At 37.7% G+C, this 26,639-nt stretch overlaps 1 protein-coding gene across 1 annotated transcript; it reads right to left on the reverse strand.

Moving 5' to 3' along the window:
- Positions 1-238: 238 nt before the first annotated feature.
- Positions 239-26,639, reverse strand: SYPL1 (synaptophysin like 1). Its single transcript, XM_060108557.1, has 5 exons — positions 26,438-26,639; positions 9,971-10,098; positions 8,446-8,653; positions 3,284-3,472; positions 239-1,687 (listed from the first exon to the last, which is right to left on the reverse strand). Exons 1-5 carry the CDS (start codon positions 26,504-26,506, stop codon positions 1,553-1,555), a joined length of 729 nt encoding a protein of 242 aa, XP_059964540.1. The 5' UTR covers positions 26,507-26,639; the 3' UTR covers positions 239-1,552.

Raw genomic sequence — 26,639 nt, forward strand, 5'->3', positions numbered from 1 at the left:
AAAAGGTTTATCGGTAAAACTTAATCTGAAAGTTAGAAATAAGCATCTTAAAAATGAGATTGAAAGAAAAAAGGATAGAACCAGTGTCTCCAAAGCATTTTTTCTTTTATTTCTTGCCAAATATTAAAAAAAAAAAACTATTGTGATATTCTATTTCTTGCTTTGTAAATCCATTCCATTTTGCATTGCTCATGCCTTTAAGAGGAAGGTTCTTTGTAATATAACAATCAGTGGACTCTTTCCTTTAACTTCTTTATTAAGCCGGTTGCATAAAAGATATACATTCTCATATTGACAATTCTTGTCATGAACAAAAGCAACAAAAATAAGGCAATAGTAAGATGTGCTTCACATATAAACAATTATTTGGTAGTAGGAAATCGGGCCCTGTACAGCAAAAATATTAGGTAGCAAAATGTGAAGAAGCCCTGTAGTCAGAAGATACCCAAATGTGTGAGCAAAGACAGCACACCCATAATAGAGCCCACTTAGGGTCCTTGTTTATTATGCGTAATTCCTTACTTATCCATTTGTGAAATAAGAATAACATTAAGAAACATGAGATCCAAACTGCATTCATTTTCACAATATCAATACTAAACTCAAAATGGCAACTTCACTGAATATAAATGTTAAATGTTTCAAAAGTAAAAGGCAACCCTAATTTTTTGTAACCCTATGAATAGAGTCTGCAAAAAAAAGGTAGATTATTTTACTGTAGTTACAAGGAAATGAGGCCTCAGCCTGCACTGAAGGAGTATGAGCAACAAAGGACAGCAAACAGATATCATTAGGAGTAATGCCCATACATATCAAAATATCTCAGTGAACCACGTTCTACTTATAGAGCCAATCTATTAAATAACCAGCATAATGGAAGCTTATACCTCATGCAAGAGAATTACTAAATTAACTATATATCTATTAGAAATTTCTAAACCCCACTCCCAAAACAACTTTAGTATACCTGTCAAGTACTGTAGGTCATTTAGAAAAACAGAAATAAAACATACATGCAGCCTTTGTATTAAAAATTTTTCATAACATATAAACAATGTTCAGATATAAACTGTGAACTAAATGTTTTTTCTAAATATGATTTACGTAATCAAGACTTTCTTTCTTAGACAAAGACAGGTCTTAGGAATATGATCTGTACAAACTTACAGTAGTGTATATTCCAATAGAGATTTTCTTCCTATTATGATATAACAATGTAACTCTTTTCTGAGTGGAGATATATGTTAAGGCTTAAGGTGTAAACACTTTGGAAGGCAAACAACTTAGTGAAGAAATTACTGTTCATTTAAAAATGTGTATCATCTCATAACAGGCCCCAGAATTTTCAAATTCACATGTGAGAATACATTTACATCTTAAATTTCTAGGAAAGGCACAAGCTTTATGTAAAAAAGCAGCAAAATTTTAAACCCACCAATTTATTGAAAAAGCCATTACTTTTATTAGAAACAAAAAATGCTTCTCAAGATGTTGGCAACAGGTCATAGTATAGACATCTATTTCAAACAGTGTACTGTACTTCTCCCTTCAATTATATTCCAGTTGGAGGAGGAATACCTCCTTGGCTATGGGAAGCAGAAGTATTTGAGGGACTGTGTAAGCTGGTCTCCTTGTACACAAACCATGCATTTCCTCCCCAAAGTATCATATTCAGAAAGCCAAAGATCTAAGAAAGAGAAAAATAAACATGAAATCTAGTATATAATTAAAATTTCATAACTATCTTTGTTTTCCTGTAAATATTTAATATCTACAGGCTGTATACCATTATTTCATTTAAAGTTTGCACTACACATAAAGTGGAATTAAAAAAGGAAGACTTTGCATTTCAGTGCCAGATTTGGATACATAATGACTTATTCCCAATGAAATCTCTAAGTTTGTAACATATAAAATCATGACTAAAACATATCTTATTTTTGCATGCTCATTATTACAAGATGGGATTAAATTTGAGAAAAGTAACTAAAACCTTCCTTTGATTACTTTATATTTAGACTTCAGTGCTTCCAGGTGAAGGGGAACAATAGGAATCCATGGTTCCTTCCTTGGGAGGGCTTTCACTTTTCTCCCATCTGAATGGCTATAAACATCCTTCGTGCATCTTTTCCTATTTCCCTACTTCATCCCCCTACTACCATCTCCCTTACTTCCACCGCTGCAGCCAGAAGAGAAAAGGAGTCACAGAAGAACTTTACTTCACATCCTGCATTAGTCAACCTAAAAGGAATTAGCCTTCCTAGGTATAAATCTGACAAGATGAAAGTCTCAGAGATGAACAAACGGAAGATACCCTATTTTCAGTTTTTTATAAATACAAGAATAATAGTGACTTATGAGGTAAGGGTGAGGTAAAAAGCTTGAGCACTGTCATATTACTGAAGGCCAACTGCTTTCTATCTTTTTGTATATTTGGATATAAAAACAACATTTCTGAAACTGTCCATCTCAGATCACTGTCAATATATATGCAAAAAAACAAAAAAAACACTTTTCGATTACAAAGTTATAAAACAAAAGTTTGATCAAATTGCTTTATAAGGCAGGACTGACTTTATCCACTGGAAAAATATTTTCCTGAAAAGACATGAGACCTCCCTAAAAATAATACCCTTGTTATATTAATAATGTATCTATCTGAATTTGGATAAAATAACAGACAAAATAATACTTAAATTTAAATAGACCAAAAATTTAGGATTTTTTAAGGAACTCTAAAAGTGTTTTTTTCATACACCCAGAGCAAATCAGATTAGAGAAGGGGCTTGCTTTAAAGTCAGATCTGGTTCAAACCTTGGCTTTGCCAACTTACTAGTTGCGTCACCTTGGGTGAATTAACACATGAGCTACGTTTTTTCCCAGTTGTAAAATGAAGACAGTAATACCACTTTCCACATTCCTCTCAGAATTGTTGGATAACTTAAATAAGATATGAGTGTAATGACCTTAGCACACAGTCTTAGTAAATGTTAGTGACTATTATTAGTGCCTTTTGGGTCAAAGTCTTGCCTAATCAATGTTAATGAAAAGAAAGACTCAACCATGATCTTGTTCAAACCTATTTACAAGTAATAATTTTCTTTACAAACTTTTTTTTGTTGTTACAAAGGTAAAGATTATATGATAACTAGGATTCTGATAAGGCTGGTAAAAATAAAATACATTCATCCAGAGATTTATTAAAAACTACTGTTTTCTTAAATCACTATTAAGGTTTTTCTAATAAGTGAAATAACATATTTTATAAACACTGCATACTTACCACAGATACATTTAGGGATCCCATACTAGTCACAGAGACAAAATGACATATCACTCCGGGTTGCTTACAAGGCAGAAGTTCCTGGACAATATTGCGACCGGTAGCCATTTTAATATCTGTAAGAGCTTTAGCCCAGGCTGAAGTGCTCACCAACCACAGAAAAGTGGCAACAAGAGTAACAGCAAAGTCCTAAAGCAAAAATAAGTATGAATTAATAATGAACAGTTAATTTAAAGATACTAAATTTCAAATCCATGATGAAGGAATTGAGATCACAATGAACCCTATGGTACTGAGAAATGGCCTTCATGACATAACATACTTCATAAAAAAGGCCACAGTCAACACAGCAAACATTGCTGTTGACTATTGCCAGCCCAGTGCCTGAGATACAACAGTAAGCAAGACTTAGTTATCTCCTGAGGAGTCAGATTTTCACATGGAGAAATCAAAGTTTTACACAGCCCTCACCACAACTTATCTAAGCCTCTCCCTCTCAGGATCATATATTGGATCCTGTTATCACTAATAACTGTATACCTCCATCATCTCTGTTATAATCACCCCCTCTCCAATATCACCTCTCTCTTTCTAGCTTACTCCCTCTGGCACCCCAACCTCAAAAATCCTTTGACCTCACTGAAACCTACAATCTCACCTTCATTTCCCTCTTTAATTTATATTCTGAGGTCTTTCATTATAATCTCTTACATATACTCTCAATTCCCTTACCCTTCACCTGCTTCCTCATACTGCTCTGGCAAACCTCTAACTTTAGTTAAATCTACCTCTAATAATGAAATGGTGAAAAGCACACATCCTGGATGACTTGTCTCTTTTTAAATTCATGACCACAAAATTTTAAGAATACGCATTATATTAAGAAAGGGACAACAAAAAAAATCTCTCTCAAGACACCCTGTCACTACCAGTTTTCTAAGAAAGTCTTTGCCACTTATTACATTCCAAGAATAGGACCGGAGTTTTTAATATTTTGGATAATCTTTTACTGAACTAATAAGATAAAGAAAAAAATTTATTTTCCTTAATCTATTCTGCTGGGGAACTAGAATTCTGTCAACTAGTACTGGCTACAAAGACCTAAGTAACACTTTTTTAAAGTATGCATTTGGATAGTGTAAAGTAAAAGTTCCACCTCATCTGGTCTTCCTTTAAATTAACAACCAAAGTGGGAACAATATGAAATTTCTATCTTTTAATGTTATGTATTCTAAGCATTCAGATATGCTCAAGACTGTGAGTTCTTACATATCTGCAGCAAAAATCTCTCCAAGCTCAGAAATGGGTTTTGGAGCTTATCACAGAATTGTTTTGTTTTTTAAATAAATCTGGTTAGTTTTAAGTTACTTTTGCCAACGAACTTTTAATCATTTATGTCGGATAAATACCAGTGGTCATGTACGAGATATAGAAACTGTGATATATATAGCTTGTCCACCGGGTCAAGATGGCACTGAATAAACGTCTTGTAATGAGAGAACCAAAACAATGACTAATTTTACAAGCATGGTGGTACAATGTATTTGCATTTTGCACTTGAGCTCCCCACTGCTACTGGCCCTCTTAAAAAATGTATATCAAAGAGAAGAGAATAGAAATATAGCTGAAATATTTTGCACTGTGGGAGTACTCCCCCTCTTGCTGCTGTACTCTGCTGTACTTTGTGCTGCAGGTAAACATTTTCTAAGCACTTGCTAGAAATACAATGCCTTTTGAAGAACTAATAATTAGTATGAGGTTATTATCACGTTAAACAAGTTCTCTCTGGGCTAAAGTTCATAGTTTTGACCAACAGATGTCAAATCCTCTTAATTTTTAGGTTTCTTCCTTCCAAATTCCTAATTAAAAGTACACTGTTTTTTTCTGATTATGCTCTTTATGTCCACGTCGTCGATGGCTTAAGGCATGACATTCTTATATTTCAAAAGCAGGTACTTTTCTGAAAAGGATGCGCGAAGTAATCTTAGGGTGAGGGGAACTGGGAGAAATGTGGGCCTCTGAAGACAGTGTGTGCGACTCAGGACTCTGGTTAGTTGTGGAGTTATGCAATGCACAACCTGCTTGTGATAGCCCTAGTACTGCCAGTAAGTTAGGATATGACTCCTAACAGGTCTTTATGATTTGGGACACCCTATCTTTGTTTAGTTTCACTTTATGCTATTTCCGACCCTCCACATGGCCTAGAACCCTTACGCTCCTCTTACTTACCACAAAAAGTGCTAGATTTCCTTAAAAGCTAAAGTTGATTTTAAAATGTCACAGTTGAAATTCTCCTAGAAATACCTTAGCAGAGAATTGAGAACATTGATAAAACAGCATACCCTCATTAACTTAAAAAAAAAATCCATGTTGTATCTGGCTATAGTTAAAAATTTAGGCATCACAAAAAAATTTTCTTTACATTTATACAGTTAAATTAAAAGTTGAATCCAAAATTTAATTCAGAGGCCGGACTTTTACAAATAAGAAGTATCCATCATACATTATACCAACAAAAAAATCACTTATGGAACTAATTCTGGATTATTCCTCTATATGACCACTAATTGATTACTCTAAGGTGGAAAATTACTTTTGACGTTCTGAATGATACAACTAGATCAATTTTATAATTTTATTAGACAGAAAAACCCTCTACAAAAATAGATCTGAATGCTGCTTTAAAAAGTGTCATATTTTTAGGGCTTCCCTGATGGCACAGGAGTTAAGAATCCACCTGCCAATGCAGGGGACACGCGTTCGGGCCCTGGTTCGGGAAGATCCCACAAGCCGTGGAGCAACGAAGCCCGTGCGCCACAACTACTAGGCCTGTGCTCTAGAGCCCGCGTGCCACAACTACTGAGCCTGCATGCCACGACTACTGAAGCCCACCCACCTAGAGCCCGTGGTCCGCAACAAGAGAAGCCACGGCAATGAGAAGCCTGCGCACCACAACAAAGAGTAGCCCCCTCTCGCCACAACTAAAGAAAGCCCACGTGCAGCAACAAAGACCCAAGGCAGTCTAAATAAATAAATAAATAAATAATCTTTTTAAAGTGTCATATTTTTAAAGCTTACTAAACAAAATACAAGAAATAAAAGGCTCATTGCTAGATTTAACTTAAATTTGTTGGGATAATGACAAACTGGCAAGAAATGTCTTCATTTGGAATTTAAACTATAAAGAATTTTAACAAAATATAATAACTATATGATCACCATAGTTTTTTTTTAAATAAGGCTTGTAAAGTTCACAGAAGTTATAGATTACTGATACATAATTTCTGTTGATTAGGCACTGCAAATTTAAAAAGTTGATGTCGGGGCTTCCCTGGTGGCGCAGTGGTTGAGAATCCACCTGCCAATGTAGGGGACACGGGTTCGAGCCTTGGTCCAGGAATATCCCACATGCCGCAGAGCAACTAAGCCCGTGTGTCACAACTACTGAAGACCGCGCACCTAGAGCCCGTGCTCCACAAGAGAAGCCACCACAATGAGAAGCCCGTACACCGCAACGAAGAGTAGACCCCGCTTGCAACTAGAGAAAGCCCGCGCACAGCAACAAAGACCCAAGGCAGCCAAAAATAAATAAAATAAAATAAATTTTTTTAAAAAGCTGATGTCTATCTTTTTGAAAGGCACCTAACAACCAAGAAATATTTTATGAAAATGTCAGGTTTGAGAATTTCTTCTCAGATATATGAAATGGAATAAATATGAAGGGTAAAATATTGTTTTATTCCTTACTTACCATCTGCATTCTTATGATCCAGGCAGCAAAAATTAAAAATAAGTAAATAAATAAAACCTGTTATTTAATAATTTGGCCTACCTTTTAAAGTAACTTCACAAATAATAAGCAGATGTTAGTGGTCAGTGTTTTCTCAGGATATAAATGACCAGTATCACGACAAACAACCTCTGTTGTCCCTTCAAGTCAGTAACACTAATAATGACTTTGTAGTTATTCTTTGGTAGTGGAGGTCCAGTTTAAAACCACAGCTTATCTCTGGATTTGCCACCAATAATCCAGGGCAATTTTACTAACTAAGTCTCAGAGATTATTTTTATATCTAGCTCAGTAGAACCTGAAGCCAAAAAAGGTATCAGGACTTCAAATCCAAATCCTTTGTTGCCATTTTAAAGATTCAAAATTAGCTCATGAATGCCACTAATGCCAAATTCTATAATTCTTATAGAATTACCTGGGTCAGATTGTGAATTAAAGAATTTAACAACACAGGGCTTCCCTGGTGGCGCAGTGGTTGAGAGTTCGCCTGCTGATGCAGGGGACACGGGTTCGTGCCCCGGACCGGGAAGATCCCACATGCCGCGGAGCGGCTGGGCCCGTGAGCCATGGCCACTGAGCCTGCGTGTCTGGAGCCTGTGCTCAGCAACGGGAGAGGCCACAACAGTGAGAGGCCCACATACCGCAAAACAAAAACAAAAACAAAAACAAACAAACAAAAAAAGAATTTAAGAACACAGACCAGGAGCCAGCAAACTTTTCCTGAAAAGGGCCAGACAGTAAATATTTTTGATCTCTGTCACAATGACTTAACTCTGACACTATAGCATGATAGCAGTCATAGACTATCTATAAATTATTTGGGTATAGCTCTGTTCCAAAAAACCTTTATTTGAAAAAAAACCCAAATACAATGAGTCAGATTTAACTTGTGTGTCATAGTTTGTGGATTTCTGATATAGACTATTAAGTTGAATTAAGGCATAAAGGGGGTCTCTTTGAGAAAAGAGAAAAAAGATAAGAAACAGGAACACAGTTATGGGACTACTAGCATGGTCAGCAATTCTTCGAATCAAAGGCATTAATTTCTACTTAATTTCTCTGCTACTTGCACCCTAATATGCTCTATCACATATTTGAGTTCTTTTCAGGTTAAAACAGAAACAAACAAAAAAACCTCTGTACTCTACAGAGTACAGAGAAAGTGCTCCAAACAGGCTACAAGAATTGGGTTAAACATGACAAGGAGAGCAAGCTCAACCTCTTGGCAAACACAGGTCAAAACACAATGAAACTGGTTTATGCCAAGAACTCTTTTTTCCAGTGTAAGAAAATCCATATCTAAATTCAAATATAATGTATACTAATATCTTATATAAATTATTCTTTTTATAAAAAGAAAGTGATTACTTACAACCATGGGAAGTTTTCGACTATCACGATACAGGTTTGTGTAACCAACATAGAGCAGAAGCGCGGCGATGCAGTACAGGAAGACAAAGACTGCAAAAGTGACGTAGAATTGTGCAGAAGAAGAGTAATCTCCAATAAGGAAATAACTTTTCCAATCTATATCACACACATTTACACCTTCAGGTGTCTGAAATGATGCTTCATTCAACCTATTAAAAAAAAAAGTCTCAAATAAATTGATGAATTACTTGGACTCTTCCAGCAGAGACAGAAATACATCTTCTGTATTTCTAGTGCAGAAGTATTAGAAAGGCAGAATATTGAAATAACATTTCAAAAAAACACTCCCCAAATATATTAAAACATTTTCCTTTAAAAAAAATGAAAAATTCAAATATTTAAGTAAATTAAAATTTTCATAAGAAATGTACATAAATCATAAATTATACCTCGTAATTGGTTATGATAGACTGAATATAGACTGAATTAAACACGTTCACACCCAGATACTATCTTACTGTAATAAAAACTTAGCAGATTAAGAGCGTTGTTACAAAATGCTTTACAATTTGAGACATGATATTCCATTCTAGGAGGGAGAGTCTGTGTGACTAGCACCAGGAGAATCAGTTGTAATGATTCACATTTTAACTCTGCGTTAATTAGCTGCTAACTCCACAAAGTCTTTAATTTTCCCTATCCATAAATCACAAAAGCACTTATCACCAAAGAGGCTGTAACTGTTCCTTGTACTGGAATTTTATAAGAGAAGGATTGAGAGATGGAGAGGAAATGACTGATTACCAAGCACTTGCTATCTGACATATCTTTAATGTAAGATTTTATTTAATCATCAAAGCAACCTTAGAAGATTTAAATTTATTGAACAGAAAAATTGAGTCCTGGAGAGGTCAAGTAAGTAGTTAGTAAGTGGAAGAAGATTCACACCCTGACTTAAACACAGGACACACCCAATAAACCTTTTAATGAATACTGAGGTCAAACAGAACTTACAAACAAAATAGTCATAAAATAAATATTCAGAAAATAAAGTTTTATGCTAGTGAAAGAAACACAAGGAGCTTTTCACTTTACATAAATACATGTCTTGAAGCTATATAATGCACATTATTATTTAGTAATTGCAAATACATGAGAAATTTGGATTTTTCAGAAGTTGTGTTTGCTTCCACAACATGGCCTCTCAAACTAAGGTGATAGAGCAGGCTTGTTTTGTTTTGAAATTTCCAGTCCACTGTGGGATGACAGAATAAAAGTGTCAAGGCAACATCATATGAAAGTTTCTAAATGCTTACTGTCATTTTCTGTATTTATTTCATCACAGTCCAAGAAAATAGTCTGCAGACAGGTACTGGTCCCACGCATCACACTTTCAATAGCAATGATCACTACTTACAAATGAGCATGCAATTAAACAATTTCTACCCCCCAAGATCAGTAAGTTGTTGGAAATTTTAATGAGTCAAAAAGAGTTGTTAAACCATAAAAACAAACAAATAACTCACCTGAATGGATAACCAAAAGCAGCTGTAATCGTTTTATTGTCAGAAGATTTATTAGTATGACAAGCCACTTGAATTTCTGTTTTGCCCTTAAAACCTCCACAGGTGGCAAAAGCAAAGATAGAAGCAATCTACACAAAGTGAGACCAAAAAAGAAAAGAAGCATTACTGTACCCAAACATAGGCCATTAAAATTTTAAACACAGTGATTATTAAAAATTGGCTCACTAACATTCTTAGAATTCTTATTTACAAATTAAGATTGTGCAAATTATTTAAAAATTTATTTGCAACTCTCAACAAATGTGATTTTATTTTCCTGAGTATAATATAGAAACTGGTATAACAGTCCATATAACAATACATTTTAATACACCATTGTAAAGCAATTATACTCCAATAAAGAAGTTAAAAAAATACATTTGCTCAAATTACAGTGTACCCACTAAATATTAGTATGAAATTCAGAGGAAGCCTTATTTATTAGTATCAAAATTAAAAGGGGGTAAATTGGGGGTATTTTATTCGGAACCTAAGGGTAACTATAAAGCCAAGAGACTACAAGCAAAGAAGAGATCTTATTTCATGAGCTTATAAGGCCTCACTTGTGGGTATTTCGAGGTCTCAAAAAGTAGTTGGAAATTTGTTTTCCTGATCATAAATATGCTTAAAGAAATGTAATAGTGTTTTCTCAAATGCTATTCAAACAGGAAAAAAACCGAAAGCATCCTAAATATTGACAGGGAATCAAATATACTGTAATTCATTTCCACAAGGGAACATTATGCAGTCATTAAAATGTTAGGAAATATCTAATGATAAAGAAAATGGTTCAATACATATAAAGTTTGTTTAAGCAATGTGTTGTGCATGAGTCTACATCTGTGCATACACACACAACAAAAACTAAAAAGTCTATGCACCAAAATTTTATGTGGTCACCTCTGAACAGAAGACAAAAGATAATTCCTTTTTCTATTTGTATCTTACGAATTTTCTACAAAACAAAACAAACAAAAAACCCAGATACAGTGTAGTGACCAAGAGCTCAATGCTTCAGCAAATGCTGATGGCTCTATTTATAAAATATATTTGGAATTTGATCACTTTTTACCACCACCATCACAACATCCTGATCAAAACCACTATCGCCTCTGGCCTGAATTATATGGTGACAGCCTTTGAAACTGATGCTCCCTACTCCTGTCCCTGCTCCTGCTTCAGTCTACTGTCAACACATCAGCCAGCATCATCTTTTAAAAATGTAAGGCAGAAACCTTTATTGTCTGCTCAAAACTCTCCAATGGCTTCAGGGTTCTCTCCAAATAAAATCAATGTTCATATAATGGTCTACAAGATCCTTTCCTCCTTTAACATTTCTCATCTCACGTTGCTACTTTTTCCCTTGCCAAATCTCTTTACACAAATGGTCTCCCTGCTATTCCTTAAACACATGGGATAAACTCCTTCAGAACCTTTGCACTGAACTATTCCCTCTGCCTGGAATACATGGCTAACTTCCTACTTCACAGCTTCCTGTTCCAATGTGACCTTATCAGAGAGGCCAGGCCTTTCCCTAACCTCACTATGTTAAATAACAGTGCCCCTACCACCCCACACTATCTATTCTCTTTACTTGTACTGCTCTAGTTTTCCTCCATTGTAATTACCAGTGCCTGACAGTACTTCATTATTTGTTTGCCCACTTTTCTCTAGGATGTAAACTCAAAGAGGGCAGGAACTTTGTTTTGCTCAAGGTCACAGACATCCAGCAAATACATAAAATTCAGTACAGGTCTGGTATCAAAGCCTATACTGTTGAACACTGATATAATGCCTCTCATGGATTAATCCAGGACCTCGAATCAGGCCATAATCAGGATCATAACTATCCATGAAACTTTTTTTTCCATGAAGAAGAGATATATGAAAAGGAATCTGGTTATAGATATGAAGAGTTTGGTATAATGTCCGCACGTAGTTTGGAATCTTCAGTTAAAAGAGTTAAAAAATAAAGAAAGAAGAATAGATACCCTCTTAGCATAAATGTGCAGGAATACACAGAGTGAAAACAGAAGGCCAGGAAATGAGTCTCGGGTATATACCTGCGTTTAGAATTAGAAAAAAGAAACAGGATACACAAATTGAATCAATGGAATAAAGAGGCCAGAAATAGATTTGTGTGTACAGACAAATTATATCTAACAGAGCTGGCACTGTAGGGCACTAGGGAAAAGAGAATGGTGGTTTTAAAGATGTCACCACAAACTCCTTGATACTCCTCCCCTCAAGAGGTGGAGATTAATTTTTCCCCCCTTAAATGTGGATAGGACACAGTGACTTGCTTCTAGTGAACAGAATATGGTAAAAGGACTGGGATGTTCTTTCTGAAGTAAGGTAATAGAGACTACAGCTTCTGTCTTCATTTCTCACTCCCTTGAATCACCTGCTCTGGGGGACGCCAGCTGCCATGCTGGGAGGATATTCAGGCAACTTATAGACTCATGTGGGTAAGGAACCGAGGACTACCATCAACCATGTGAGGGACCTTGAAAGTATACTGTCTGAGGCTTGCCAACAGTCATATTAGTGAACTAGAGGGGGGCCTGAGATGACTGCAACCCAAGCCAACCTCCTGGGAGACCCTGAGCTGCAACAACTCAGCTAAGCCACTCCCAGATTCCTGACCCACAGAAACTGTGAGATAATAAACTGTCTATAGTTTTAAGTACTAAGCTTGGGGTAATTTGTTATTTGAAATCAATAACTAACACAGGGAAGGACGGTCCAGATGGGCTAAAGTCTTAAATGTAAAAAGTGAGTCTAAAAATTATGAAGACAATATAAAAGAAAACTTGTGATCACAGAGAAGGGAAGAATTTCTTAAGAAAAAAAAAAGCTAACCACAGAGATTGTTAAATTCAACTACAGAAAAAGAGGTTTCTTTTTAAATCAAAAGTCAGCTTCTGAATGTAAAACAAGCTATAAACTAGGAGAAAGTATTTGCGATAATGTCACAAACGATTAGTATCTATGTATACAGACCTAAGAGAGACTCTTGCTCATGCATACTACATCATGTGCACAAGAACGTTCACAGTAACATTGTTTATAATATCAAAATATGGGGAGGGGAAGCAACAGGAAAGTAGATAAAATATATTGATATACAGTACTTACAATGGGAAGTTACATAGCAATGAAAATGTACAAACTACAGCTACCTACTTCAACAAGGATGAATTGTAGAAACCTAACGCTGAGTGGGAAAGAAAAAAAGTTGCCTAAGACTACACAGCGGGTATTCCCTGGTGGCGCAGTGGTTAAGAATCCGCCTGCCAATGCAGCGGACACGGGTTCAAGCCCTGGTCCGGGGAGATCCCACATGCCGCGGAGCAACTAAGCCTGTGCACCACAACTAGTGAGCCTGCACTCTAGAGCTCATGAGCCACAACTACTGAGCCCGCATGCCACAACTACTGAAGCCCGCGCGCCTAGAGCCTGAGCTCTGCAACAAGAGAAGCCACGCAATGAGAAGCCTGCGCACCGCAACGAAAGAGCAGCCCCTCCTTGCTGCAACTAGAGAAAGCCCGCGCACAGCAACGAAGATCCAACGCAGCCAAAAATAAATACATAAATTTCTATTAAAAAAAAAAAGAATTAAAAAAAAAAGATTACACAGGGTATAATGCCATTCTTTTAAAAGCTCTGTTTACTTGTCTACATCACTCCTGCCACTGTCTTTGTTCAGGCCCGCACCATTTTTCCCTGGGACTAACCCAGCAGACTCCTCCTTTCACTTTTAAACTCATTCCCAACACCATTCATCTTTTACTGTGGGCTTTAGAGCTGCAGTATCCAGTAAGGTGCCATAAGCCACATGTGGCTACTGAGCACTTTAAAAATGGCTAGTCTGAAATGAGATGGCTGTTAAGTGTAAACTATACCATGGTTTATGAAGATTTCGTATGAAAAAAGAATGTAAAATATCTCATCAATAATTGTTTATATTACTTGTTGAAACAATAATATTTTGGATATATTGGGTTAAGTAAAATGTATTATTAAAATTAATTTCACTTGTTTCTTTTCACTCTTTTAGGATGGCTAGTAAGATGCTTAAAGTTACTGTATGGCTGGCATTTGTAGTTTGCACTGTGTTTCTATCCAACAGAGCTGTTTAGAGTGATGTCACACTGATATGAAATAAAAATCTGGTCATGTCACCCCCCTGTTTGAAGAGATTTCCTCAGTGGCTTTCCAGATCTAAATTTAAGGGAAAAAAAAATTCTTTTTAGGCCCAAACTTCTTAATTTGGCATAACTTTATCCTTCTAGATTTATATGCTATACTGCCTGCCAGGTCCTGTACAACTCTGTCACACTGCACTATATACCGTATTTACTGTTCCTGAAACACACCAGGTATTTATGTCTTGGATATGTGTGTTTATTCTGCCAGGATTCCTCATCTCTGCCCCCACCCTGGTTCTCCAAGAAGCTCATCCTTTAAGGCCCTGCCCAGTTCCTTGTGGTGGTACTGTTCTGTCTCCTGGGCTGAATAGATAGACTTGAGTTCACTACCTCTATTATAGGCATTTTTCTTGTGTATCTTGCCTTATTAAAAAAAACAAAACAAAACAAAAACCCAAAAGCAAAAATGATAAAAACTAGTTTCCCATTTAATACAAAAATTAGTATATCAATGGCATACTGTACCACAGCTTATTGCTTTTTTTTTTTTTTTTTTTTTTTTTTGCGGTATGCGGGCCTCTCACTGCTGTGGCCTCTCCCGTTGCGGAGCACAGGCTCCGGACGCGCAGGCCCAGCGGCCATGGCTCACGGGCCCAGCCGCTCCGCGGCACGTGGGATCCTCCCAGACCGGGGCACGAACCCGTATCCCCTGCATCGGCAGGCGGACTCTCAACCACTGCGCCACCAGGGAGGCCCAGCTTATTGCTTTTAAGACTACTGCCTTTCTCTCTCCCTTGGCAGACTGTCATGTCTTTGCATTTGCTTTTATTCAGGATTTTCAGTGCCTACCTAGCAGGCCTGACAACACCAAATGCTCACTAAATAACTGCTTAATTAAAGGGAAAAAATCAATTTCCAATAATGTACAAATAAAACCATATTTCAAGTCTTACATACTCATTATTTCAAGCTTCTCTTTTTGTTATGAGGGTAAATAAATGTCATGTTTGCCATTTTGGTCTTTATCTTATGGGAAAAAAGGGATAAGGTACACACTTTTTACTAAGTGAAGTACAAACAATCTGAGGGTAAACTATCCAACCATCTCACCTCTCCCTATATTGCACTAGTACTCTGATTTCGATGAGAAGTTACATACCGGCAGCCCATGGGTGAAACCTGGCCAGAAGATAGATTGTGGTTTTCCCAGTATTCAGGAAAAATGTGAATTTGTTGTCAATATTTTCATATCAGCATGTTGCACATAAAAATTTGGATTTCCTGTGTGGGTGTGGATAAAGATATGCCAGTATCTGACCTATATCCCCATAAAGCAACAATCACATGGAAATGAGTGACAGATGACGCCTAAGACAGGGTAGGTGCTTTCCAGACCGCTGTCACTCTCTGTCGTCTCTACAACCCTCAGGATGCCTGTTAGTTACCAGTAATCAATGAACTTCCACTACTCTTTTTTCTCCCAAACACTTGTTTCACTCATTTCCTTTATGAGGGGTTCCTATCAGCACTTCAGTTTGTACTTCTCGTCTAAAATGAGGTGTTCTAGTATGCTGATTTATACTTCCTTGCCACTTATGAAACTAATTCCCCCTTCTCTCTCTATCCCATATAGAATGACTGAAACTGCTGATATGAAATTCCACCTGTACAGTAACTAGTAAGAATCCAGGGACAGGATGGACAGCAAGCTTCTATTCAGGTCAAAAGGTTCCATATTCATTATGACGGCCTCAAGTTCTACTTACCTCTCTGCCCACTGGACCCACATTAGTGACACGACAGATGCCTCACTAATTTAGATATCTAGAATATCTATATTCTATACCTAATATCTGGTCCTCTAGAATACTACTCTCTAAAATAGACTGGAGTACTCATCTAACTGGTGTACAAGAAGAAAATATGCCTATTTATATCTACTTTTAGACTTAAACAAGGAAATAAAGCTTTATTAAAATTAATATACTGCTGAAACCCATGCTGGGTCTGTATGTCAGAGAGTCAGATGTCGGGGCAGTATGCTGGGTATCCTGAAGGTAAGGAACATAACAGAGAAGGACAGACAGTGATACCTTCACCTATTCTTCCACTTTTAGAGTTCATGTAATAATGTGAGTGTGCCTGGCTAAGTGTCTTTATGGAATAAATTATCTACTTTTAACCAAACAAACCTTCACAAAATGGACTGGTGGCTTAAAAATGTCTTCACAGAAACTACTGAGTGATAAGACAAAACCTCATGTCCAAAAGAGAAAACAGAAGCATTAATACTCTATATGAGGTGCATTCATGAGCCACATTACAAGGTAAAAACAGATTCTACTTAATCAGATCAGAATTTGGCAAAAAAAAAGAAAAAAGAAAGAAAAAGAAAAGAAAATATTAGACAAATATCTGAAATAAGGATTTTTAAAAATTTGAAATATGAATGAAATTTACCCTGTATGTATATAAATAATATGCCGTAAGATAATGACATAGTAAAACATGCATCTAAGTCATAGATGCATACTAGGGCTTTGTGTATAAAATCTTACAGTGACAGAGTCAGCCAGAGTCCCAGTCCTAGTTCCTATTCTCAGACCCTGCTCAGCTCACAGAGGGTTCTACTGGGGAACACTGGTACTCATCTAATTTATGGGTATCTTTCACATGTTTCTAGTTGCAGGGTCCTCACTGCTATTTAATTTCATGATTAACCTGTTCAGGAAAATGATATAATTGAAATCTTCAGAAATATTAATAGGTCGAAAAGTATATTGTATATGAGGGTTTGTGTGCCAAATCAAATGCATGCTGTTTTACTAAATCAAATGATCATTCAGTACTTAAGTGAACTATCATAGCATGTTTGCCTTTACCATCAGTCAGATCAGAATGCCTGGAGCCAAGGTATTGATTTTTCTAAATCAAAGTCTGAAGCATTTACCACAGATATTCATTTTAAAAAACATTTTGTTATTGATGTTAATATTTCAGTTTACTCCCCCTGTGCACTGAGCAGTGAAGTCAGTTTCAAAGTTCTTCAATTTCACTCTTCTATGATTTCCCTCTGCTTGGAAAGGACAATCATAGAAAGCTCTAAATAGCCTTCTAGTACAGTTCCAAAACCCTTAAGAATCTGGATCATGAGAAGTAAACTTGAGTTCCTGCTGAAATAAATAGCTAGAAGATTTTTGCTAGCTCAGTTATTACTGTTGAAAACATCTTTATGTCACCTTTATTCTTAAACAATTGTGAACCTGAGTATGGAACTAGAAGTCTCTGAGGAACCTCAATATACTTACTTTAAAATCATTTCAGACAGTTCTATTATTTTTATGTCTTTTGGAGCGAATCAATATTCCGATTGTTGATCTGGATGGCTGTCTTGAACTGAGTCTGTCACTTCACGGAAAACTGACAGTATTTGTTGCCACTGATATAATTTGAGCTTTTAAGCAAACATTAGTTTTCTTCATGTATTTTAGGATATTTGATGTAAGCTCAACTTGAGAGTATGTTATTTCCCCCTTCCCCATCCTGGTCTAGTGGTTTTATAAGTCATCTCCCTGCCCAGTAGTTTTCTGGTCATTTCTACCGGGCCTTCTTAATCCCCTACTCCAGCGGTCCCCAAGCTTTTTGGCACCAAGGACCAGTTTCGTAGCAGACAATTTTTCCCTGGACGGGGGTGGGGTGCGTGGGGGGGGTGGGATGATGGCTCAGGTGGCAATGCAAGCGATGGAGAGTGGAAGATGAAGCTTCGCTCGCCCGCCCACCGCTTACCTCCTGCTGGGGTGGGGGACCCCTGCCCTACTCCACAAAATACCTTATCCTATGATGGGACCGCAAACTACCAACATAGGAGAATATTGCACTTAACACAAATCCAGACCTTAAGCAGGTAGGTTGATTCAGGTCTTTGTTAGGGGGCTATTTCTCTCTCTCTCTACTTCTTTTTTTTTTTTTTTTTTTTTTTTTTTGTGGTACGCGGGCCTCTCACTGTTGTGGCCTCCCCCGTTGCGGAGCACAGGCTCCGGAAGCGCAGGCTCAGCGGCCATGGCTCACGGGCCCAGCCACTCCGCGGCATGTGGGATCTTCCCAGACCGGGGCACGAACCCGTTTCCCCTGCATCGGCAGGCGGACTCTCAACCACTGCGCCACCAGGGAAGCCCTTTTTTTTTTTTTTTTTTTCTCTACTTCTTTAAGTACTCCACTCCATGGAAGTTATAAAGCCAAACAACAGGTTGAAGCTTTTTCTCAGATTTATTTCCCAGATCCAGGAACAGTCCTTCTCCCACCCATATTTCCATTCCATTGCTGGTCCCCAATGATGTTTATCCTCTATTAGAAAAGCAAGTCTCAATGTGTGGTCTGTGGACCCCAGGGAATACCCAAGACTCTTTCAAGGAGTCCATGAGGTCAAAAATATTTTTACAATATTATTACAACATTATTTGCTTTTTACACTACGTTGACATTTGCGCTGATATGCGCAAAAGCATTGGTGGGTAAAACTGCTGGGCTTTAGTAAGAATCAGCAAAAGCATCAAACTGTTATTTCACTGCCATGCATTTGCAGTTAAAGGAAAAAAGCCAGTTTTACTTAAGAATGTCTTTGATGAAGCAGAAAAATTGTTACTTTTATTAAATCCTGACACTTGAGTCTTCTTAATATTCTGTGTGATGAAGTAGGATGTGCAAATACTTTTATTAATGAAAAGACAACCTACAGACTGGGAAAAATATTTGTAAACGATGCAACCGACAAGGGCTTAATTTCCAAAATATACAAACAGCTCATACAACAAAACAACAAAACAACCCAATCAAAAAATGGGCAGAAGACGTAGACACTTCTCCAAAGAAGACATACAGATGGCTGATAGGCACATGACAAGATGCTCACGCTAATTATCAGGGAACCTCAAATCAAAAGGACAATGATGTATCACCTCACACCAGTCAGAACAACAGTCATCAAAAAGTCTACAAATACTAAATGCTGGGGAGGGCGTGGAGAAAAGGCAACCCTCCTACACTGCTGTGGGAATGTAGACTGGTGCAGCCATTATGGAAAACACTACAGAGGTTCCTTAAAAAACTAAAAATAGGGCTTCCCTGGTGGCACAGTGGTTGGGAATCCGCCTGCCAATGCAGGGGACGCGGGCTCATGCCCCAGTCCAGGAGGATTCCACATGCCACGGAGCGGCTGGGCCCGTGGGCCACGGCTGCTGAGCCTGCGCGTCTGGAGCCTGTGCTCCGCAGCAGGAGAGGCCGCGACGGTGAGAGGCCGGCGCAAAAAAAAACAAAAAACAAAAAACTAAAAATAGAGTTGCCATATGATCTAGCAAATCCACTCCTGGGCATATATCAGAGAAAACTAATTTGAAAAGATACGTGTACCCTGATGTTCATAGCAGCACCATTTACAATAGCCGAGACATGGAATCAACCTAAATGTCCATCAACAGATGAATGGATAAAGAAGATGTGGTATATAAATACAACGGAATACTACTCAGCCATAAAAAAGAATGCAATAATGCAATTTGCAGCAACACGGATGGACCTAGAGATGATCATATTAAATGAAGTCCGAAAGAGAAAGATAAATATCATAAGATATCACTTATATGTGGAATCTGAGATATGATACAAATGAACTTATTCACAAAACAAAGACTCACAGACATAGAAAACAAACTTATGGTTACCTAAGGGGAAATAGGGGGGTGGGGTATAGGAGTTTGGGATTAGCAGATACACACTTTTATATATAAAATAGATAAACAACAAGGTCCTACTGTATAGCACAGGGATCTATAATATCCTGTAATAAACCATAATGGAAAAGAATATGAAAAAGTATACATATATATATGTATGTATAACTGAATCACTTTGCTGTGCACCAGAAACTAACACAACATTGTAAATCATCTATACTTCAAAGCAAACAAACGAACAAAAAACCCCACTATTACGGCATACCTAAATACAATGGTTGTCTGCAGGGAAAGCATTTAAACAACTGAGTTGTTTGCTGAACTAGTCACTTTTTTCGTTAAATACTATTTTTACTTGGAAAAGTAATAAACAAAATATAGGTATTCAGACTTGCATATTTGTCAGATCTTTTTCTTGAAAAAGATGAGCCTTTCACTTCAAGGAAAACCAGAAGCATTTGTCGCCATTCATGTAATCAAACTTTCAAGTGATTAATTATCATTATTTAAAAAAAATATTTTTAAAATGTCTCAGCTTAAATTTCTAACATGGTAAGTATCAATCGATACAACCCCATAAACAAAAGCTCTTTGAGGCACTCAATATTTAGGAGTATAAAGGGGTTCTCAGACCAAAGTGTTTTGGGAACCACTGTATTAAAGCACTGCTCTGTTATCTTAATTTTCCCTTTAATGTTTTATAAGAGATTGCTATTTGTATGTGTGAAGTGAGTGTGTATGTGTATATATGTACATTCTAAAACCACTGACAACACACACACACACACACACATATATATGTGTGTATATATATATATATATATATACATATATATATATATATATATATATATATATAGTCTATGAAAAAAACATCTAGTATATCCCATGAGAGGGTTCAAGGCAAACACTAAGAGGATTCCAGGTAGAAGAAACAGAGAGCAAAGGCACAGTGGTAAGTCAGTAAGTCTATTACAAGTTTTACATGTATATAGAGTCCTGGTAGGCACGAAATGCCATTTGAAATCCTTTTTTCCCTTTCTACAATAGGGGAAAAAAGTGAACACAAATGGCAAGGTTAAGAGAAAGATAAGTTTCTTAAAAGGTAGTCTGTGCCATAGACTGATAGCCTAAAAATTTAAGTATTAAGCAAATGGATGAAACAAACATCATTCTGAGTATGCCTCATCCCCTATACTCTGTAATATCATTTGTATTTTCTAGGCTGCTCCTCTGTGCTATATTATAACCACAAAATTAGAATAAAACATTGTCCCTGTTTGTAAAAATCCTATAATCTACTTGGGATGACTAAACTTTTAGAGTATTTTAGATAAACTAGTACATATTTCTGAAAGTTTGTTTTTTAAACAAATTGATATGTGTAATGCTTAAATGGTTATGGGTTTTCTTACTCATCGTTTTTCACACTAATTTTCCTGGATAAAAATTTACCCCAAAGTAATGTTTTTAAATGTTCTTTTGAATTGGCTCATTAATTGTAAGTATAAAATCAGAAAAAGGTCTTCCCTGGTGGCACAGTGGTTGAGAGTCCGCCTGCCGATGCAGGGGACACGGGTTCGTGCCCCAGTCTGGGAAGATCCCACATGCCACGGAGCGGCTGGGCCCGTGAGCCATGGCCGCTGAGTGAGAGGTCCACGTACCGCAAAAAAAAAAAAAAGTAAAACTTTATAAAATCAGAAAAAAAATTCAAACTTGATAAATGAATCAAGAAAACCCTACTTGTTTTTAACTCCTCCTAAGATCCTGTTATAAACATGCATGTAACAAGAAAAAAATTACTTCAGGTACCTTATGTTTTTGTTTCTTAAGCCTGAAATTTTGGGTAATCTTTTCATTAATTTATTAAAAGACCAATCAGAAACACAAAGGTAAGTTACCGAAAAGACTAAGAACAGACTGAGTCCAGGATGTAGTAATCACAATCATGGGATCTGAGTACATTACTTAATTTCTCTAAGCCTCAGTAACATGGAGATGACAATGGTAACATGTAATATAGAGATAACAACCCTCATAGGTTGTCAGAAAATTAAATGAGAAAATACAGGTAAAGCCCTAGAACATATATTGACTCAATAAATATCTCCTGTTAACACTGAGAGTAAACTTGGCCAGCACAAAAATATTCATAATTCTAAAATTCAACCTAACTAGTCTATAATTCCTTTATATACTCCCAAACAGTATCTCTTCCACAATTTTGTGTGTGTAGAATTAGGAAAGCATGTTACTTACTTAGACTTATTTAGAGCTAAACATTTGACCAGTGCTCACCCTAAGTAGCAAGAAAGTCCAAAACACAGTGTTCTAGGAGATATTAAAAGGAGATAAAGTCATTTTAATGAAAAACTTTAATCTAAATACTCTAGTGATAACTGACTACAAAGTAAGATCCAAATTAAAATTTACTAGAAAAATATTAAATAATTGAAAAAGCTGCTTTGATAACATTAACCCTTGCCTTTTTACTTCCATGTTCAACTCCTACACGTGGGGCATCTAATCTCACTTAAATTTTATCTTATTACCTTGACAGGCTGCTAAAAGCAGGAAAACATGCAAACAAATGAAAAGTCTACAATATACCATTTCTAAAGTTTAAAATATGTAAACGAGAACTTAGTGATCTTGAAGGACCGGAAGATATGTTAGTCATATAGGGCTCAAATTGTATCCACTGTCTGGATCTAGTCTTCCTAGAAACACAGCATTTCAGTTCTGAAGAACCTACTAAGAACTGTTCAAATACATTATCATCACTCACATATTTATAACTCAGTCATTCCAACAGCCCTGTGAAGTATTGCTATTCCCATAAAAGTACAACAAAAATTCAACCTTTACTGAGTACTTATTACACAAACAGAACTGAGGCAATGTCACTGCCAGGCACTGTAACTAAGGGCCAGAAGTAGATTAAAGTAGATTTTTATATATATATATATATATATATATATATATATATATATATATATATATAAGCATGGTGGCTACAGTTTAGAAGCAAAATAGAAATGCTTCTGCTTTGGTGACTGTATTTTTATTTTGTCAATAAATATTTACTGGGTACTTGCCTTCATGTCTATGAGGCCTTCATATTTGTGACCCCTTGAAAGTTACATATTATCAGGTTATATCTTAGTCTAACATCTTCTAGAACATTGCTAAAGGTAAGCTGATTTGGGGAATTATTCTTGTAGTTATATGGATAGTATGCAGCCTTTATCTAGATTTTAGATTTGTTTGTAACGTATTTATTGACTATTTTTAGAGGTAACACATACATCTCAATCAACACCTTATGAAACTTGAACAATTTTTTCAAAACACATTTAAAAATTCCTACTATGGGCCTTTCTCCTCTAGAACCTTGTCTTATTCCTCTCTGCCTCTGTTTTAAACCTTCTATTCACAAGTCTCCTCTCTACAGCGCGCACACACACATTCAATCATTCCCATCTTTAAAACAGGTTACCACCCCATCTCTCCCATCTTCACGGTCAAATAGTGGTCTCCTCTCACTGTCTTCTCTTTCCTACCATACATCCATTCAGCCTACTACCATCTGGTTTCTGATTTTACCAAAACTGCTCTTACTAAAGCCTCTTGATTACCAAAATCAAGGGGTGCATTTTAGTAATTATTTTTCTTAACCTATTGCACCTAATATTGCTGAGTACTCTTTTCTTGAAATATCTCTAATAGTGATGCTAAGATGTTATTCCTCTCCATCTTCCTAACAATACCTTCTTCCTTTGCTGCCAAATACCTGCTGAAATCTCCAGCCCATACTTGTCTTTTAAACTCTAGATCCACGTATCTAACTGTCTACAGGATACCTCCACTTATATGCTCTAAAGAGATCACAAACTCAATCATTCAAAACCTTACTGACCTTTCACCAAACACCTGCTGCTTCTCCTTAGTGATCTGTCTTAGACAGATGTGCCACTACTAATCCGAGTCAGAAATATGGCAGTCATCTTACAGCCCTCCCTTTTCTTCACCCTACAAATATATTCTAATTTCCAAACCTCTCTTTTCTAGTCCCACTGCAATTAGTTTTAGGCCTTCATTATGTTTCAAACAACAGATTTCCCTTTCTTCAATTATGACCTTTCCTCTCCAATTCATCCCGCACACTGCTGACAAAATAAAAACTTCTAAAAGGCAAATCTAATTATATTATTCACATGTTTATTTACTCTTGAATGAGTGAATCCACCCTACACGGTAGGACTTCTGGGCTTAGATGGAAGCTGTACGATAAACAACCCAAAATTCTGTACCTGCACATATGCATTTTCTTAAGGAAAGGGCCCAGATTATCAAAGGTTAACCCAAAGGATTAAGAACCACTGGCCCATAGGATAAACTCCAAACTATTCTGCAAGCCCTTTGAAACCTTTCAGAGTCATCTCAAACCACACCATCCCTCCCGGTATACGTTCCAGTCAACCCCAATTACTTTTAAATAGGGTTATGCTGCTTCAACTTTTCACACCACTGAACGTAAGATTCTCTTTGCCTGGAAAGCCACTCCCCAACCATTCCCCAAGTGAACAAGTACTCGTAATCATCCTTCAAGTGTTCTTTCATCTATGAAATTCTCCAGCACCTCCAAGCAATCGATTTCTCCTTCCTTTCACCTACTACACTTTGCCTATACCTTTATTATAGTATTGGCCATATGGCACTTTCATATTTGTTTTCATATCTTTCTTATTAGGTCATGAGGAAAAGACCATGTTTTATTCACATGGTCTAGTGCTAGTGCTTAGCTCAGCACCTATATATAAAACACACTCAAATATTTGTTGAATATTCTCTACACCATGAACAACGAATACTCTTTTCATAAAAGATTCTCTTGTGTAATAGTAAGTTGTTCAAACTGAAAGTAGTATTTCCTTAAGTTTAAAAAGGACATTTTTCAAATTATGTCAGACCTATGATCACTAATAAACTTATCACTGTTTTAAAATATTAAGGAAAATATTAAGAAAAAAATTAAGTCTACATTTTAAAAAATTGACAAATAATATAAGCATAAATATAAACAACTGCCTCTTCATTTAAGTGAAATTTTAAGTTAATTATAAATTTAATTATAACCCTCAATGATATTAAACTACTAGGTATAATAAGACTTTTTCTTAAACCTGATATTTGATTAGCTCAGTTAAATGTTTTTCCTCCTGCAATTTAAAATTTTTATATACTCAAATAAGAATCTTCTTTATATTTAAATCTGGGCTTAGGCTTAACAGAACCCTAAATATATACATTTAAGTGTCTTTAAAGTAAACATTTGTGTGCAATTAGCACTATTTCAGCTTTCAGAAAACACCAAGTAAAACTTTGGAGGAAACGTAGGAACCCTTGGGTGCAGGAAGGAAATCAGATTGAGCACCCATTAGAGAATGTGAGTTTCTGTGTTACTTTAAAAAAACATCCTCGGCAGGTTATTTAAAACAGAAAATCGTAAGTTCTTACTCTTCACCACTTTATCACTAACATACGGGGTTGAAGAGTTACGGATGTAAAAGGCTGCTGGCTGAACAAGCAACTTGCCTGCACGCTGGACAGATGCCAGCTGCCTATTAATACGGGCCTGAAAGCCACCACTGGAATATGTCCTAGGCCACGAACTCCGAAGGCACTGTGCAGTGCCTGGTGTATTCACCAACTCCTCCAAAGTGACTGATCATCACCAAGGCCGAAGTAATAAATCTGCTTTGATGCTAATGACTGAGAGTGTTCCCAAGGAAGGACTAAGAGCTGACTGCAGGATATTGCTGGGAAATACCTAAAACAAACTGGATGGCGATTCCTAACTTGTGTTTCAGTCGACCGGACTCACAACGCATTTTGCTTACACCTTCTCCCCTACTCCGCCCACCCCCGCCCGCTTCCCTGACCCACAGTTTATTTTTATCCATTTTTAACTTGGGGCCAATCTTAAAAACAAATTAAGACCCCGGAGCTCGTCAGATCACTTGGGGAAGGCACACCAGCTTTCGACGGAGCGCGGCCTCCAGTCCGCACGGGGCAGAAATGCACGGGCTCTACCGGAGGCGCAAAGGCAGCGCCGGCCGGGGTGCTACTCCGGCCCGCTGGGTTTCGGTTAGACCGCAAGAGGAAGTTTTCTCTTCCCTCGCGGGAAGCAGTGAAGCCAAAGAGAAATTTGAACCACCACTCCCCGAGGGATACCCAGAGGTGAGCTTCGGTGTGGGAGGGCGGCTCCGCCTGGGACGGAGGCAGCCGAGGGACCCATGATTCGACGCCGACCGCGGCGTTCCCGCCCCGCGCGGGCCCAGGCCGCGGCCTCCTGTCCCCTCCCAGCGATTCCAGTCCCGTCCGGTCCCGTCTCGGGGAAGACGGCGGCTTCGCTTCCCCCGCGGAGCGAGCCGCGCCCCGGCTCCCGGAGCCCCCAGCCTCCCCGCCGAGGGCGCCGGCCGGGCCGGAACCGGAGCGGGAGCGGCGGCGCGATTCCCCGCCCGGGGGGCGCGGGCTGCACTCACCCACTCGAGGACCTTGATGAAGCCGAGCGGCTCCTTGAGCGGGTTGAGGTTGAGCTGGAAGGAGGACATCCTCTGAGGGAAGGAGGGAAAGAGAGTCAGGACGGCAGGGCAGAGGAGGAGGGGGACCGACAAGACAGAGCTGCCCGGCCGCGAGAAAGGGCAAGCGGGGTGGGCTCCGGGAGGCGGGCCTGGGAGGCCGCGG

The sequence above is a fragment of the Mesoplodon densirostris genome, chromosome 9, assembly GCF_025265405.1.
Source record: "Mesoplodon densirostris isolate mMesDen1 chromosome 9, mMesDen1 primary haplotype, whole genome shotgun sequence".
In the NCBI taxonomy this organism is placed as follows: Eukaryota; Metazoa; Chordata; class Mammalia; order Artiodactyla; family Ziphiidae; genus Mesoplodon; species Mesoplodon densirostris.

What these genes read in the sequence shown, in the direction of transcription:
- SYPL1 (XM_060108557.1), bottom strand. Translation starts at nt 26,506, where the DNA reads ATGTCCTCCTTCCAGCTCAACCTCAACCCGCTCAAGGAGCCGCTCGGC. An exon ending in TCATCAAGGTCCTCGAGTGG is followed by an intron (nt 10,099 to 26,437) that starts GTGAGTGCAGCC and finishes CACTTTGTGTAG; the next exon opens with ATTGCTTCTATCTTTGCTTT. An exon ending in GCTTTTGGTTATCCATTCAG is followed by an intron (nt 8,654 to 9,970) that starts GTGAGTTATTTG and finishes TTTTTTTAATAG; the next exon opens with GTTGAATGAAGCATCATTTC.